This window comes from Ictidomys tridecemlineatus, chromosome 5 (assembly GCF_052094955.1).
Source record: "Ictidomys tridecemlineatus isolate mIctTri1 chromosome 5, mIctTri1.hap1, whole genome shotgun sequence".
Taxonomy (NCBI): domain Eukaryota; kingdom Metazoa; phylum Chordata; class Mammalia; order Rodentia; family Sciuridae; genus Ictidomys; species Ictidomys tridecemlineatus.
In genome coordinates this window covers 89,022,946-89,039,037 of record NC_135481.1, presented here as the reverse complement: position 1 = coordinate 89,039,037, position 16,092 = coordinate 89,022,946, and the positions used below count along the sequence as shown (strand labels likewise).

The 16,092-nt window shown below is 42.0% G+C and overlaps 1 protein-coding gene and 1 pseudogene across 1 annotated transcript; one reads left to right on the top strand and one right to left on the bottom strand.

The window, feature by feature from the left end:
• Nucleotides 1–4,220: 4,220 nt before the first annotated feature.
• LOC101974470 (granzyme B-like) lies at nt 4,221–7,695 on the bottom strand. The gene is made up of 5 exons (XM_078049049.1): nt 7,598–7,695; nt 5,868–6,015; nt 5,293–5,431; nt 4,846–5,103; nt 4,221–4,491 (listed from the first exon to the last, which is right to left on the bottom strand). Exons 1-5 carry the CDS (start codon nt 7,650–7,652, stop codon nt 4,330–4,332), a joined length of 762 nt encoding a protein of 253 aa, XP_077905175.1. The 5' UTR covers nt 7,653–7,695; the 3' UTR covers nt 4,221–4,329.
• Nucleotides 7,696–12,188: 4,493 nt separating this feature from the next.
• On the top strand, nt 12,189–14,441 carry LOC144377555 (nuclear receptor subfamily 5 group A member 2 pseudogene; annotated as a pseudogene).
• Nucleotides 14,442–16,092: the final 1,651 nt, after the last annotated feature.

The window sequence follows — 16,092 nt, the reverse complement described above, 5'->3', positions numbered from 1 at the left end:
GGATCCTACTCAAAGATAGACCATATATTATGCCATAAGGCAACTCTTAGTAAATATAAAGGCGTGGAGATAATACCATGTGCCATATCTGACCATAATGGAATGAAATTGGAAATCAATGATAAAAGAAGGAAGGAAAAACCCTACACAACATGGAAAATGAACAATATGTTATTGAATGATCAATGGGTTACAGAAGACATAAAGGAGGAGATGAAAAAATTCTTAGAGTCAAATGATAATACAGACACAACATACTGGAATCTATGGGACACAATGAAAGCAGTTTTAAGAGGGAAATTAATTTCTTGGATTTCTTTCCTCAAAAAAAGAAAAAAACAACAAATAAATGAACTCACACTATGCCTCAAAAATCTAAAAAAGGAAGAGCAAAACAACAGCAAATGTAGTAGAAGACAAGAAATAATTAAAATTAGAGCAGAAATCAACGAAATTGAAACAAAAAAACCCATTGAAAAAATAGATAAAACTAAAAGTTGGTTCTTTGAAAAAATAAATAATATAGACAAGCCCTTAGCCATACTAACGAAAAGAAGAAGAGAGAGAACTCAAATTACTAACATACGAGGTGAAAAAAGCAATATCACTACAGACACTACAGAAATACAGAAGATAATTAGAAAGTATTTTGAAACCCTATATTCCAATAAAATAGAAGATAGTGAAGATATCGATAAATTTCTTAAGGCATATGATTTGCCCAGATTGAGACAGGAAGACACACACAATTTAAACAGACCAATAACAAAGGAAGAAATTGAAGAAGCTATCAAAAGACTACCAACCAAGAAAAGCCCTGGACCGGATGGGTACACAGCGGAGTTCTACAAAACCTTCAAAGAAGAATTAATACCAATACTTTTCAAGCTATTTCAAGAAATAGAAAAAGAAGGAGCTCTTCCAAATTCATTCTATGAGGCCAACATCACTCTGATCCCAAAACCAGACAAAGATACTTCAAAGAAAGAAAACTACAGACCAATATCTCTAATGAACTTGGATGCAAAAATTCTCAATAAAATTATAGCGAATCGAATACAAAAACATATCAGAAAACTTGTGCACCATGATCAAGTAGGATTCATCCCTGGGATGCAAGGCTGGTTCAATATATGGAAATCAATAAATACTATTCACTACATCAATAGACTTAAAGACAAGGACTATATGATCATCTCGATAGATGCAGAAAAAGCATTTGACAAAGTACAGCATCCCTTTATGTTCAAAACACTAGAAAAACTAGGGATAACAGGAACTTACCTCAACATTGTAAAAGCTATATATGCTAAACCTCAGGCTAGCATCATCCTAAATGGAGAAAAACTGAAGGCATTCCCTCTAAAATCTGGAACAAGACAGGGGTGCCCTCTATCACCACTTCTATCTTCTATTCAATTTAGTTCTCGAAATACTGGCCAGAGCAATTAGACAGACAAAAGAAATTAAAGGCATAAAAATAGGAAAAGAAGAAATTAAACTATCGCTATTTGTGAATGACATGATAATATACTTAACAGACCCAAAAGGGTCTACAAAGAAGCTGCTAGAGTTAATAAATGAATTCAGCAAAGTGGCAGGTTATAAAATCAACACGTATAAATCAAAGGCATTCCTGTATATCAGCAACAAAACCTCTGAAATGGAAATAAGGAAAACCACTCCATTCACAATACCCTCAAAGAAAATAAGATACTTGGGAATCAACCTAACAAAAGAGGTGAAAGATTTATACAGTGAACACTACAGAACCCTAAAGAGAGAGATAGAAGAAGATCTCAGAAGATGGAAAAATGTACCCTGTTCATGGATAGGCAGAACTAACATCATCAAAATGGCGATATTACCCAAAGTTCTCTACAGGTTTAATGCGATGCCAATCAAAATCCCAACGGCATTTCTTCTAGAAATAGATAAAGCAATCATGAAATTCATATGGAAAAACAAAAGACCCAGAATAGCAAAAGCAATTCTAAGCAGGAAGTGTGAATCTGGAGGTATAGTGATATCAGAGTTCAAACTGTACTACAAAGCAATAGTAACAAAACAGCATGTTACTGGTACAAAAACAGGCGGGTTGACCAATGGTACAGAATAGAGGACACAGAGACTAATCCACAAAGTTACAACTATCTTATATTTGATAAAGGGGCTAAAAACATGCAATGGAGAAAGGATAGCATCTTCAACAAATGGTACTGGGAAAATTGGAAATCCATATGCAACAAAATGAAATTGAATTCCTTTCTCTCGCCAGCCACAAAAGTTAACTCAAAATGGGTCAAGGACCTAGATATCAAATCAGAGACACTGCATCTGATAGAAGAAAAAGTTGGCTACGATCTACATATTGTGGGGTTGGGATCCAAATTCCTTAATAGGACTCCCATAGCCCAAGAGTTAACAACAAGAATAAACAAATGGGACTTACTTAAACTAAAAAGTTATTTCTCAGCAAGAGAAACAATAAAAGAGGTAAATAGAGAGCCTACATCCTGGGAACAAATTTTTACCCCTCACACTTCAGATAGAGCCCTAATATCCAGAATGTACAAAGAACTCAAAAAATTAAACAATAAGATAACAAATAATCCAATCAACAAATGGGCCAAGGACCTGAACAGACATTTCTCAGAGGAGGACATACAAACAATCAATAAGTACATGAAAAAATACTCACCATCTTTAGCAATCAGAGAAATGCAAATCAAAACCACCCTAAGATACCATCTCACTCCAGTAAGATTGGCAGCCATTATGAAGTCAAACAACAATAAGTGTTGGCAAGGATGTGGGGAAAAGGGTATACTTGTACACTGCTGGTGGGACTGCAAAATGGTGAGGCCAATTTGGAAAGCAGTATGGAGATTCCTGGGAAAGCTGGGAATGGATCCACCATTTGACCCAGCTATCGCCCTTCTTGGACTATTCCCTGAGGACCTTAAAAGAGCGCACTATAGGGATACGGCCACATCAATGATTATAGCAGCACAATTCACAATAGCTAGACTGTGGAACCAACCTAGATGCACATGCCTTTGATTTTTGTAAATTAAACTTAGATCCAGGCCTGGAAAGCCACAGAAGGAAGTGACATGCAAATCAGATAAACCACATGGATTCCATGATGACTGCTGAATTGCAGGGATCCTGTTGCCTGGCACAAAGTATTTGCCCAATGAGCATTGATGTATTGGTTGATGGCAGAATGCTGCTTCTGTCCTGCTACAGAGGCAGGCTTTCTCACATTGATGGATATTATAGTCCAGGATACCAATCAGTGAGTTTGGTCCAGAGGTTAGGCTTTCAGTGGTACTCAAAGGAAGAGCCTGCAAGGGATCAGGCTACTGAGTGTGACTTGTCTTTGGCTCTGAGCTCAGGAGTAAGAATCCTCTGCATGGGAGGACTGACATGGCCTTGACCAGGTGAAAGCTCTGGACTAGAGTTCTGAGGATATTCCCAGCTTTCTGGTCCTTCATGAATAGGGCAGAAGGTGAGCTAGTGCTCAAGATCCATTAAGGATGAGAATCTTGGTGAACACAGATAGAAAGGGTTCCATAGAACCTGGACATGGGAGGTGGAGAGAAGCTGGCTCAGACTAAGATGGAAGATCATTTGGGATTGTGGGAGGATGGGCTGACAGGAGACCAGACACTGCACTGGGCTCTGGCACCATGACAGGGCTATGACAGACACTTAAGGTGCATCTGGGGACACTGAATATTTTTCTTGAAAGTCTTCATGCTTCCAAGCTGCCAGGTGTGCTGATTTGAGAGGGAGCCCTGCATGAATCACACCTTTCCAAAAGGCTCCTACCCTTTTCCACCAGGTGGGAAATACAATTCCCTTTATAAATCTGGGGTCTTTTGTGTTTTAATAGCGGCCCACAAGCAAGGTAGGGTTAGGGTGTAGGGACAGAATGATGTAAGATGGCATTGTAGGCATGAGTTTTGTCTAGAGAAGGTTCTTTTTTTCCTGTGTAGCTTAAACTCAACCTGCTGCAGGGAGCTGGCATTGGGACAGGTCATTTGGAGGCAGTATGAACACAGTGTGGTTTTGTATTCTAGAGGTGGAAGGTGGAGTGTGCCTGAGGGGAAGCATGTAAGGAATCATAAATGTGAAGAGATCCTGCTGGATATACAGTCAGAACCTTACAGAATGTTATGCTGGTGAAGAAAGGAGGAATCTAGCACTTCTGTTCTAGAGATGAAAGTTTATTAAGCACCTGGCAGTGTCCCCTCTACTCCTCTACCCAGTGTACTTTGGGCCTTTGTTCAAGAGAAGATGAAGATGAATTCAGGAGGCTTCTTAGTCTTGTCCCTGGAGTTTAAAGGATTTCATTGTTTTTTCAATCCAGCGTTGAAAGGTTGAGATCCTGGTGTAGACACGTGGAGGTATCCCCTCCTCTTTCCCAAAGGACACAATGCCCTGGGCCACGTTTTTACACACAAAGGGGCCCCCAGAGTCTCCCTGTGGGTAGAGAAAACACCATTAGCTGGCCTCCTCCAATTCTCACACCTGGCCTCTCCACTGGGGGTGGACACTTTGTTTGTGAATTCAGAAATAGGGTAGTCTCATTCAGTCCAAGGGAAGGGGTCCTCAGACTGATCCTGACTACTCCTTCCAGTTGATTAAGACCTCTCCTCCCCCAGTAAGTCTGTTTCCATGAAGTGACCAATGACATTCAGTTTCCACTGACCCCAGGACCAGAGACTGAATTGGTGAAAGGCTGAGTACATAGGGGCATGAGTAGTTCCCTTTGCCATGGTTCTCCTCAAACTCTGCTGTGCCCAAGGCAGGGAATGGTTAAGGCTGGTGACTCACCTTAAAAGAAGTCTTGTTCTCCTTTGGATTCCCCACACACATATGGATGGTGGAGTTGTAAAACATTTTGAAACGAGAGAGACATTCCTTGTCCTTTTGGATTTCAAGCTGTACCTCATGCAGTTTTGTTGTGGATGTATTTTGGCCAATGAGTCCCCAGCCAGCCACAGTGCACACCATCCCTGGTGTAACCTGGGATTTTCTTGAGGGTAATTTGAGGAGGCTCACCTCAGCAGTGAGCTTGGCCTTCTTTTCCAACTAAAAGGAGATAAAGGCAATTTTTTCAACAAATAGTCCACAAAACTCCAGACAGTAATGGGATTGCCTTCTTCATGGCATTGGGACAAGTGAAGCCTTCATTTTAGGAAGGATGGTTGGACAGAAGGACAGCAGATTTAATCCTCCAGGATTAAAGTGTGCAAGACCCATTGGAATGGCATTCCTCACCTGCAGTAACATGATGTCATTGAAATAGCTGCATTTGAAATCTGGGTGGGGGAAGACTTTTTTTACAGGGATGATCTGCTGGGTCTTCTCATTGTGTTTGATGTTGTGGGCCCCCAGGATGACAGTGATGGATCTGCTCCTAGAGAAGACAGGGAGGTAGAGTCATAGGGGATAGAGCTCAGGATCCCTGAAGAAAAATGGTTACTCAGGGCAGGGCAGGGTGGAGTTGGGAGGACATGTAGGGGAACAGGACTCTGGGCTGGGCATCTCTGCCCTTTTCTAACCTGGCAGCCAGGACTGGTGCAGTTCCTGGAGCAGATGGAATGTGCTCAGTCATGCATAGAGCTCAAGTGTCTCCAGGTGAGACTGAGATTCTCACATGTGCACTCTGGGCTCCTGGGAGAAACCCGCCTCCTTCCCATCCAGCCTTGATCCACGTTCTCCTTTTGTATAACAAGCCACCTGCACTGACCTGCTCTTCTCTCCCCAGAGCTTACCTGCCCTCCACAGAGTCTTGTCTTCAGGCCCAAAGGAGAGGATTCCCTGTGGCGTTTTCTTTAGATGTGTGAACTCACCTTTTCCAGCAGTGGGCTGCTGTCAGGACAAAGTCCTCACGCACAAGGAAACCCCCACATCGTTTTGTTTGAGTTGGAGTCTTTATCCGAAGAAATGCCATGTAGGGATGGGAATGAGGCACAGCTTCCCGGCCCCCGATGATTTTCCCTGAAAGAAATGTTCTGTCCTGCCCTTGGTGCTCATGGAGCCAAAGGCTGAAGAGAGGAGACTGGGGTCAACTCCAGGGAGGGAAGGATTGAGTGTGGTGGTGTTACCATCTAGGTGTGCGGGGTTCATTGTCCTTGTTCAGCAACGAATTGAAGAAAAGGACACAGATATATGAAGCAAGCAACAGGTTTATTGACAAAGGGACAGAGAGATGCCTCTGAAGAGAAATGCCCCAGTGCTTGTATCTGATGTGGGAGTTTTGGTTTGTTCTTTTTATGGTCTCTAGAATTTCCTCCTGTCTTTATCATGTCCGCTGTTCACCCTCTGCTCACTATTATTGATTGGTGTCTTCTCTGTCCTTGCTTCTGTTTTAGTTTTTCTACTGGATCCTCCTTTAGGAACATGAATATAAAGTGTCTGATTGGGTGCCTGGCTTGTGTCCTCAAGCACCTTCATCAAGCAGAAAGTTGACCTCACCAAAGACCCTCTCCATGCTCCCTTGTTCTGGCCCTGCCCCTGATCTCCTTGCTTGCCTGGCTCTTAAGCCCTAGAGGCAGGATCTAAGTAGCCAGCAGCAACATGGGGCTCTGAGTGTGCACCCGGCAGCATTCCTGGCTTGAAAAATGACCCATAAGACTCAGTTACTCCCTCTGACCAAGAGCAGGGCAGTGCTAGCTCTGTAATTCCTGCTTCAGATGTCAATGTTGACTGACAGGATTTGAGTTTGGAACAAGTAGCAAAGTCCCTACTTATCCTGGTCATTCCTTTCTCTGACGTGTCCCAGAATCTTCTTTCCTCTCTTGTTTCCCCTTAGTTCCCACTGAGCTCCTACTGGGTTCTGCACATAAAGTCAGAATGTTGAGTTGTGTTTGATGTTTGTCTGCTGGAGCCAGACACCAAGTAGGTGCCTAGTAAAGGTCTTGGCTGTGTGAGGAAATGGCTCCTGATCAGCTTATGGCTGAGGGTTGGAGGGCAGTGCTGGTGAGATTGTGAGCACAGGGGAAGATGGGGTCTGACAAAGCCATTGCACCCATCTGTAACTGAAAATGACCTGAGAGAACATGGGGCTGAATGAAGGCACATGTAACTGTTAAGGGGACGAGAATGCCCATGACTCTGAGATCAAATGGGTCCTTGGCTGCATTCCTGTGAAGTGTGAGAATGATATAGTTTGGATAAGCAGGTGGACATTGAGGGTAGATATTAAAATGTTTGGTTAAAAAATCAGTGGGCTTTACCTTGATTACAGAAGCCAGGCCCTTTCTATAAATTTCCCTTTCTTGGGGAATTAACTATTTGTTCTTTCCTGTTGGTAATTGTACTTTCATGTGTTCATGAACGGACCTGCTTTTCAGATGGTAAAGGTAGGTCTGGGGAAGGGGAAGGTTCCCAGTGAGACCAGCCTTCTGCCCTGCTCCTCCCCTGTGCTTCTATCCCCATGAGGCCCGCCAGTCTTTGGGTGAGGTTTACCTTGCTATGCAGAAATTTGCTGGAGGTGCACCTGAGCCGGGATGGTGGGGTGCAGCATCTGAGCAGGGCTGAGCTTCGGGTTGGGCCTCAGTTCTTAGGGATAGTCACTCACCTGCCTCTGTCCTTGGGCACAGAAGAAAGACCAACAGGAGCAGGAGTGGCTTCATCTTCCCAGGAAGGCCTCTCTGGTCAAAGAGGTTGGTGCGTCCTCCTGGTCTTTAAACTCCCAGTGTTCTCTTCTGGTGTGTGGGTGCTTTTTCATCTGAGATGATCTCAGCCTTCCATCACTGCCTGATCAAAATCTGATGGTTGGGTAATAATTTGGCCAAGCCTAAGCACCCATCACTCTTGATTCAGTGCTGACCACAGAAACAGAAAACTGGAACCTGTGGTCAGAAGTTAGGATTGCTGGAAGTGTTACATTGGCCAGTAGTGGGTCCTGGGACTGAGGAATCTAAATATCATTGTGATAGATCCAGGAAAGTATTTATTTCTTGGGCTTTCATTGACCTTCAGGATGATCATTTGTTGAAACCATTTCCTGTGTAAAAGTTGGATATATGGAGATGAGATTCTTTTGCTATCATAGAGGATACAAAACTCTTAGTAAATAGAGAAGATGGAGGGGCTGTGGTTAGAGGGATGGGTAGAGTAAGGCGGGAGCAATGCTGAAGATGGTGTACCTCAGTTGCCCAAGAGCTCAGTGGTTCAAAACCACAATGAGAGGGTGAAAGCCAGCAATAGGTTGGTCTCAGCTGGATTGTGTCAGCAGGGAGCCTGGTGATTTTAAGAATTTTTCCTCTCTTGGGAGTTCTCTAAGAAGAAGTTTTAGGGTCCAAGGCCATGAAGGCTGGAAAGCCATTATGAGAAGGGGTCTTATGTGATTTCTGAGAAGCTGTTCAGAAGACTCTTACCTCAGATATCCTCCCTGGTAGGATTCTTCACCTGATGCAGTGATTTTTGACCTTAATTGCTGAAGAGTCTCAGTGTTTTCCCATCCTTGTGCTTTATTCGTCTTTTCTGACCTCACGTATTTTGAATCCCTTTCTCTTGGAAGTCAGTCCCAATCACCTATGTACCATAGGAATCCACTTATTTCTCAGAGATTAAGACCTCTAGGTCCACAAAGACCAAGATTGTGGAGATAAATGCAAAATTGCTTGAGTGTGAGCCATTACATGTGAGAGTCAAAGGGGCAACTCTTACCAGCACCCCTTTGTTTTTGGAACCATGTATTCTAGCTGTGGGGAAACACAAGTATATCTTTACTGCTGGCTTAAAGCACACACTACCTCCCAGAGTACAGCATCCTAATCTCACAGGTCTTGGTCTGTCATCTGTCCTTGTTATCTTCCATGGACTCTTTCACAATTTATCAGTTTAGCTGCTTCTGGGTGATATGGCACATGAACCTACTTCTGCACTTCTCTTATGGTGAAATATGTTTGTTGGTAAAAAGTAGTGTTGGGTGAAAGACAGTACACCAAAGAAGTCCTGTAAGTTCTGTAGCTGAGTCAAGACTTGTGCTGGCAGCAGTATGGCATCAAGCTGGGAAACAGAATTATACCAACACACAATCCCCAAACACATGAGCAGACCTTGCATTCCATTGGTTCTGTGTCCTACTGGGACCAAGTTGCAGATCTTTCCTTGGCTGTGCTAGGATTTGACTTCCAGTGGGCCTGGAGGAAAGGAGGAATGGGGAAGTGGGGAAGCGTTTCCTATCTTAGAGAGTTTAACTCATTGAGTCCCAAGTTTTCAGTTCTGTGACTATTTCAATGAATGCATCATGGGTATATTAAAATAGGTTGTAAATAATAATCTAGAGCTTATATATGCTCTCTATGTGTGCATGTGCATTTATATATGTGTATTAGAATGCCCTAAGCATTTACATGTGACTTTTCATGAAAGAATAGACTTGTAAAAACATAAAATCCATTTCAAAGTTACCATAATTGCTACATTTGTTGCTCAATTTTTTAAATAGCTGTTCCATATTTTGGACATAATGGGTGAGACAATGGAAGGTGTTCTCCTCAAATGGAGAGGACTGGGATTCTTTCTCAGACTAAGGGGAGGGGAAGGTATCAGCCAGTTTAAGGTTCTCATGTGCCTCAGATACTACTCACTTATGCCTCTGGGTGGTTCCTACTACTAGAGGAAGGTGTGTGAAATCCTGTTACTGAGCAGCTGCAGGAGGGCGCAGAGACTTTCTCTCTAGGGAGGTTTCTGAGCAGAAAGCAGCTCATCTCATGCCTGGAGGTGCTGAGAAGCCACCCCAGGCTGAGTGTTAGAGACACTTAAGGTCCTTTTCTGCCATGGTGATGAGGGCACCTGGGCTTGGTCCAGGTCTATCCCACCTTTTGTGATAACTTTGGTCAGTCATTACCCTTGGACATTGCTTTCTTCTTCCTCTTCCTGAGGAGGATGAAGGCTTACAGCAATGGTTTTCTAAGTTATTGAAACCACAGAACCATTTCTTCAATGTAAATATAACTCCTAAATTGGATATGTAGGCATATGACCAAGTTGCTTTTCTAAATACTATTTTTTGTTTGCTTTTTCTTCTGTGTTTTCCTTTTTTTTTCCAGTGCAGGAGCCTGTTCCTAGCATGTCTTAGATGCAGAAATTTTTTTCAGCCCCCAAATATGAGTTTGTGTCACATCCATTGCTCATTCCTTATAGAAGATCATTATGAGATTGTGTGGCAGCATGATTTATACACAATGGGATGGAAAAGGGCATACTTTTGAGAGTTAACATAACTGAATAGAGATATTTTACTCTGTCTAAAAAGAGTGTATTGTGGTGTGTGTTTGGGACAAGGGGGCATTAATCTAGAGCTAGAAATTGTGCTGAACTTCCAGTGCCCCATTAACAGACAGACTCTGATCCAGGGCTGCGGGTTAGCCACACATAGGCATACCTTTATTTATCAAAAAGTTAAACACTGCATCTGTGGCCTCCAGGACAGGAACTTCCCACCAAAGAGACTCCCAGGTGGCACTGGGGACATGGATGGGAGCAGTAACCATGATGGCCTGAATATTAGAGCCATGTTTCCATTTTCCCAGGCCCCAGGAGCCTCCCTGATTCATGTTGTTCTGTATGGCAGGGTGCAGTAATGACGGGGATTATGTTTCTGAGCGGTCCTACTGGATGTGTGTGTGTATCCTTCAGTGTGAATCTGTACACTGGCATTTATACTTGTTACTCTTGTTTTTAAAATTTGTTCTAATTAGTTACACATGACAATAGAATGTATTTTGACATACATGTATGGAGTATAACTTCTCATTCTTCTTGTTATACATGATGTAGAATTGCATTAGTCACGTAATCATATATGAGCACTGTCTAGTGTGGGGGACCATTGCGCTGAGTAACCAGAATTTTCCTTCCCTGATTGGTAGAGGCTCTGTTGGTCACAACTGTAGTGATCTGGTCACATTCAAAGTGGCCCCAGGTGGCTGCTCAGATCTTGGAAGTAGCAGAATGTGTCTTCATGCATAGGCGTGGCCTCTTGCAGCCCCAGGGTTCGAATTACCTTACCTGTCCTTGTAACCCTGCCTATCTAGACCTTTTATGGATGGAATTTTGAAAAAAATGAGGGTCCCCCCCCCCCGCAAATAAAAATTCACTTCCGAATGTGCTAGCTCTCTCTCGCCAGCCTCTTATGACATTCCTCACTTTTTCTTTTGGGGGGCTAGAGGCCGAGAATTGAGGAGCTGTCGTGAAGCTTGAATTAAAGGGAATGTGTGTGTCTGTGTTTTATTTGGTATCCTAGGAATTTCACTCTAGCAACCTTTAGTTTAGTGGCCCTTGCTAGTCTGGGGCGGCAGTCTAGTAAAGTCTGATTCCTTCTACCATCTTTCCTATTCGCTTCCCACTTCTTTCAAATCATTCCCCCTTTTCTAATCCAAAGTACTTATATTCTTCCTTGACCATAGCTGTCCGCACCCACTTTGTTTGTGAAATTGGCAACTGCATATCAAAAAAAATATTTGGCCTTTGATTTTTTGAGATTAGCTTATTTCTTTTACCATGATAACTTCCAGTTCCATCCATTACTGGTAAATGCCACAATTTTGTTCCTTTTAATGGCTAAGTAATATTCCATTGTGTTTATGTACTACAGATTCTTTATCCATTCATCTGTTGAAGGGCACGTAGATTGGTTCTATAGTTTAGCTATTGCAAATTGAGCTGCTATTAACATTGATGTGGCTGCATCACTGTCGTATGCTTCTTTTCAGTCTTTTGTGTATAAATCAAGAAGTGGGAGAGCTGGGTCTCATAGTGGATGCATTCCAAGTTTTCTGAGATATCTCCATACTGCTTTCCATAGTGGTTGCACCAATTTGGAATCCCACCAAGAATGCACGAGTGTACCATTTTCCCCACATGCTTGCCAACACTTGTTATTGCTTGTATTCTTGATAATGGCTATTCGGACTGGAGTGAGATGAAATCTTAGAGTAGTTTTGATTTGCATTTCTCTAATTTCTACAGATGATTAAAATGTTTTCATATATTTGTTGATCAATTATAATTCTTTTTCTGTAAAATGTTCAGTCCCTTAGCCCATTTATTGATTTTTTTTAAATTTGTTTGGAGTTCTTTGTCTATCCTGGAGATTAGTGCTCATCTGAGGTATGTGTGGTAAAGATTTTTCTCCCTCCTTCCCAGCACCGTCACCCTTGGGGCTGGAAGGGGCTGCTCTCTGATACATGAGAGAAGTCAACCAGGCAGAAGAGGGAGGTTGCTGGGCTTTCGGACTGATATTTACTCTCCATTCTGGCCCTCGCCGCCTTGTCATGCTGCACAACGCGGAGATGGAAGCCCTGGGACTGGCTGGATTGCATGGCGAGCAGGGGCAGATGCCGGAAAACATGCAAGTGACAAAATTTAAAATGGTGAATTACTCCTCTGATGAAGATCTCCAAGAGCTTTGTCCTGTGTGTGGAGATAAAGTGTCTGGGTACCAGTGCAGGCTTCTCACTTGTGAGAGTTGCAAGGATTTTTAAGGAATAGTTCAAAATACTAAAAGGAACATATGTATAGAAAACCAGAACTGCCAAATTGACAAAACACAGAGAAAACGTCCTTACTGTGGATTTCAAAAATATCTAAGTGTTGGAATGAAGCTAGAAGTGGTAAGGGCTGATCGACTGTGTGGAGGAAGGAATAAGTTTGGACCAATGTACAAGAGAGACAGGGCCCTGAAGTAACAGAAAAAAGCTCTCATTCAAGCCAATGAACTTCACCTGGAAGCCATGTCTCTGATGACCCAAGCGATGCCCTCTGACCTGACCATCTCTTCTGCCATTCAGAACATCCATTCTGACTCCAAAGGCCTACCTCTGAACCATGCTGCCTTGCCTCCTACAGACTATGACAGAAGTCCCTTTGTAACATCTCCCATTAGCATGACAATGCCACCTCATGGCAGCCTGCAAGGTTACCAAGCATATGGCCACCTTTCTAGCCTGGCCATCAAGTCTGAATACCCAGACCTGTACTCAGGCTCACCTGAGTCAATAATGGGCTTTCCTATATGGATAGTTACCAGACAGGCTCCCCAGCAAGCACTCCACATCTGATACTGGAAACTTTGAAGTGTGAGCCTGATGAGCCTCAAGTTCAAGCCCAAATCATGACCTATTTGCAGCAAGAGCAGGCTACTGAAAGCAAGCACGAAAAGCTGAGCGAGTTTGGGCTGGTGTGCAAAATGGCAGATCAAACCCTCTTCTCCATTGTTGAGTGGGCCAGGAGTAGTATCTTTGTCAGAGAATTTAAGATTGATGACCAAATGAAGCTGCTTCAGAATTGCTGGAGTAAGCTCTTAATCCTCGACCACATTTACCTACAAATGGAACATGGAAAGAAAGGATCCATTTTCCTGGTTGCTGGGCAACAAGTGGACTATTCTATAATCGCATCACAAGCTGGGGCCACCCTCAACAACCTCATGAGTCATGCACAGGACCTAGTGGCAAAACTTTGCTCCCTACAGTTTGATCAGTGAGAGTTTCTGCATGTGAAATTCTTGGTGCTCTTTAGTTTGGATGTCAAAAACCTTGAGAACTTCCAGCTGATAGAAGGTGTTCATGAACAAGTCAACTCCGCCCTGCTGTACTACATCGTGTGCAACTACCTCCATCAAACAGAGAAGTTTGGGCAGCTACTTCTGTGACCACCTGAAATCTGGGCGATCAGCATGCAGGCTGAGGAATACCTCTACTATAAGCACCTGAACGGAATAACCTTCTCATAGAAATATTGCATGCAGAAAGAACCTAAGTTATCACACCTAGGAGTTCTGCTTCCTGAACACAAAGAGATCTGAGGGGTGGGGGAAAGAATAGGAAGAGGAAAAAAAATACTCTGAACTGCTCCAAGCAAGACTAATTAAAAAACTTGGTTAAAGATACTGAATTCAAAAGGCATACTAATCAAATACTTAATAGCAAATAAATGACATATCAGGGTATTTTTATTGCAAACTGTGAATCAAAGGCTTCATGTCCCCAAAGGATTCATGTGAAAGACATTGTAACGGAGTGGATTGAACTCAAGATGGATTCCAAAACTGTGTCAGAATAAAAATGGGCAGACCAATTCTTGTATATTTAAACTGATCTCCACTATGAAGAAATTTAGGAACTAATGTGTGTTTTTAATTAGGCTTATACAGTGGGGAATTGGGGTTACAGAATTCCTCCCTGTTGAAACTGAACTGAAACAATTCTCAAGAATGCATCAGCTGAACCTGAAACAGCCCCTCTCTCTTCCTTGGAAGGCCTTGCACCTTCTGCCCTGTGATCACCAAGTCTGTACAAAGGGATCTAGGCTCAGCCACGCCCAGTAGTAGCTCTACTAAATCATGAATTCCAAATGTCTATGTCTTAGACCTGCAAACAGCTAATAAGAACAGTCTATAAATATGTCAGCTTGCCATTTTAAATATGTTCTCAAGTTTGTTTTGTCACGTGTTCATGTTTTTAAAAAGAGCAGGCAGTATCCCTCTTCTATCTTATATAATCATTCATGAATATTAAGGAAATGACTACAATTTTTTTTAGCAAATGCTCCATAGCTAAAGCAAGTTAGATCTTATTTCTGCTACTGAAATTTGCTGAAATTTCACATTTGCTGAAATGTGGCTTTGGCATTGTTGGACTTCATAAGAATTTCTGGCTGAAAGGCTTGTTAGGCCATATCCATCCTTTTAATCATAAAGGTTTGTAGTTCGTTAAAAAAATACAGCATTAATCTTTTGCTGGAATGTCAAATAGTCACAGTGCGAAGTAGTTGAAAATAAAAACTGAAGTATGTCAAGCTATGGAAAATGAAAAGGAAGGAGAAGCTGATAGATTGATTGACACAAGGTTCATTCTAGTTGCCACTGAGCATTCCCTATCTTGAGATGGGAATGGTAATTTTTGAATCCAGCCTGGAAAAATACTACAGTCATTTAAACCTTCCCCAAAGGGGAAAGGAAGAGAGTGATACTGACCTTTCTAAGTCATAGACCAAAGTCTGCTGTAGAACAAATATTGGAGGACAAAGAATTGCAAACAAACTCTCCAAACAATGCCGTCAGTAATATTAACATGCGATGCCTCAAAGTCTTGCCTTATTGCACAATTCTGAAAGTAATGTGCAGATGTGGATCAACTTTAAAATACAGTATTAATACTTTAAAGTCAGATAAAATATAGTGTTTACATTCCTTAGGTCCTTTAGGTTGGGGGGATCATGATATTGCAGGATAACAGAAATAGTAGTTTCTTTAATGTTATTTTTCTGATTTCTAAATATTTTTAACAGTACTTAATTATTATATGTTGTGAGACACTAAAATAAAAAACAGGAATCTCATTTAGACTTCAACTTTTTTGAGATTATCGGCAGCACAATCACTTGTAGAAATTGTAAAAAAAAGTATCTCCTAGTCTTTTAATTTTTTTTCATAAATGTTTCTGGCTTTTGAATAGTTTATATTGTATACCGTAGTTTCAGCTGTAGACAATCATGATGCTAATTTATTGTTCTCGGTTTCACCTTTGTATAAGATATAGCCAAGACTGAAGAAACCAAATACATGTGTTTACCGTAGCATGTCTTGAAGTTAGCGGGATATAGTTCAGGGACCTAGAAGGGTGTTAATGAATTAAAATCATCCACTTGATTCAATATCTGTAAATCTTTCTAATTCTCACTGTAGTTATTTAATATCTATTATAAATTATGTGATCTGTAACTTCCTCTGTTTTCAAGTAAATTTAACAAGGTGAAATCTTATCCGGTTGTCCTGACAAGCATTGTAAGTCATATACCAAAGATATTAGTTATTACTTCAGCATGTAAAAAGATAATTATTTTATTACTTTTATTATTCACTTCTAATGCCCACCCACCCAAAGGGTACAGGCTAGTAAAGACCAGCCTTGTCTTGTGCCCTGTCTGTCACCTGTGTTATCTTCATGGCCCAAAGAGCAGTGAAGAATCACTGGTTAGAGCTCACAGCCAAAGCACCCCACATCTCGGCAGCATCACTGCTACCCCCATTAAAAACCAAGTCAATTAGAAGACCCATGG

What these genes read in the sequence shown, in the direction of transcription:
- LOC101974470 (XM_078049049.1), bottom strand. Translation starts at nt 7,652, where the DNA reads ATGAAGCCACTCCTGCTCCTGTTGGTCTTTCTTCTGTGCCCAAGGACA. An exon ending in GTGCCCAAGGACAGAGGCAG is followed by an intron (nt 6,016 to 7,597) that starts GTGAGTGACTAT and finishes CATTTCTTTCAG; the next exon opens with GGAAAATCATCGGGGGCCGG. An exon ending in GCAGCCCACTGCTGGAAAAG is followed by an intron (nt 5,432 to 5,867) that starts GTGAGTTCACAC and finishes TGTCTTCTCTAG; the next exon opens with GAGCAGATCCATCACTGTCA.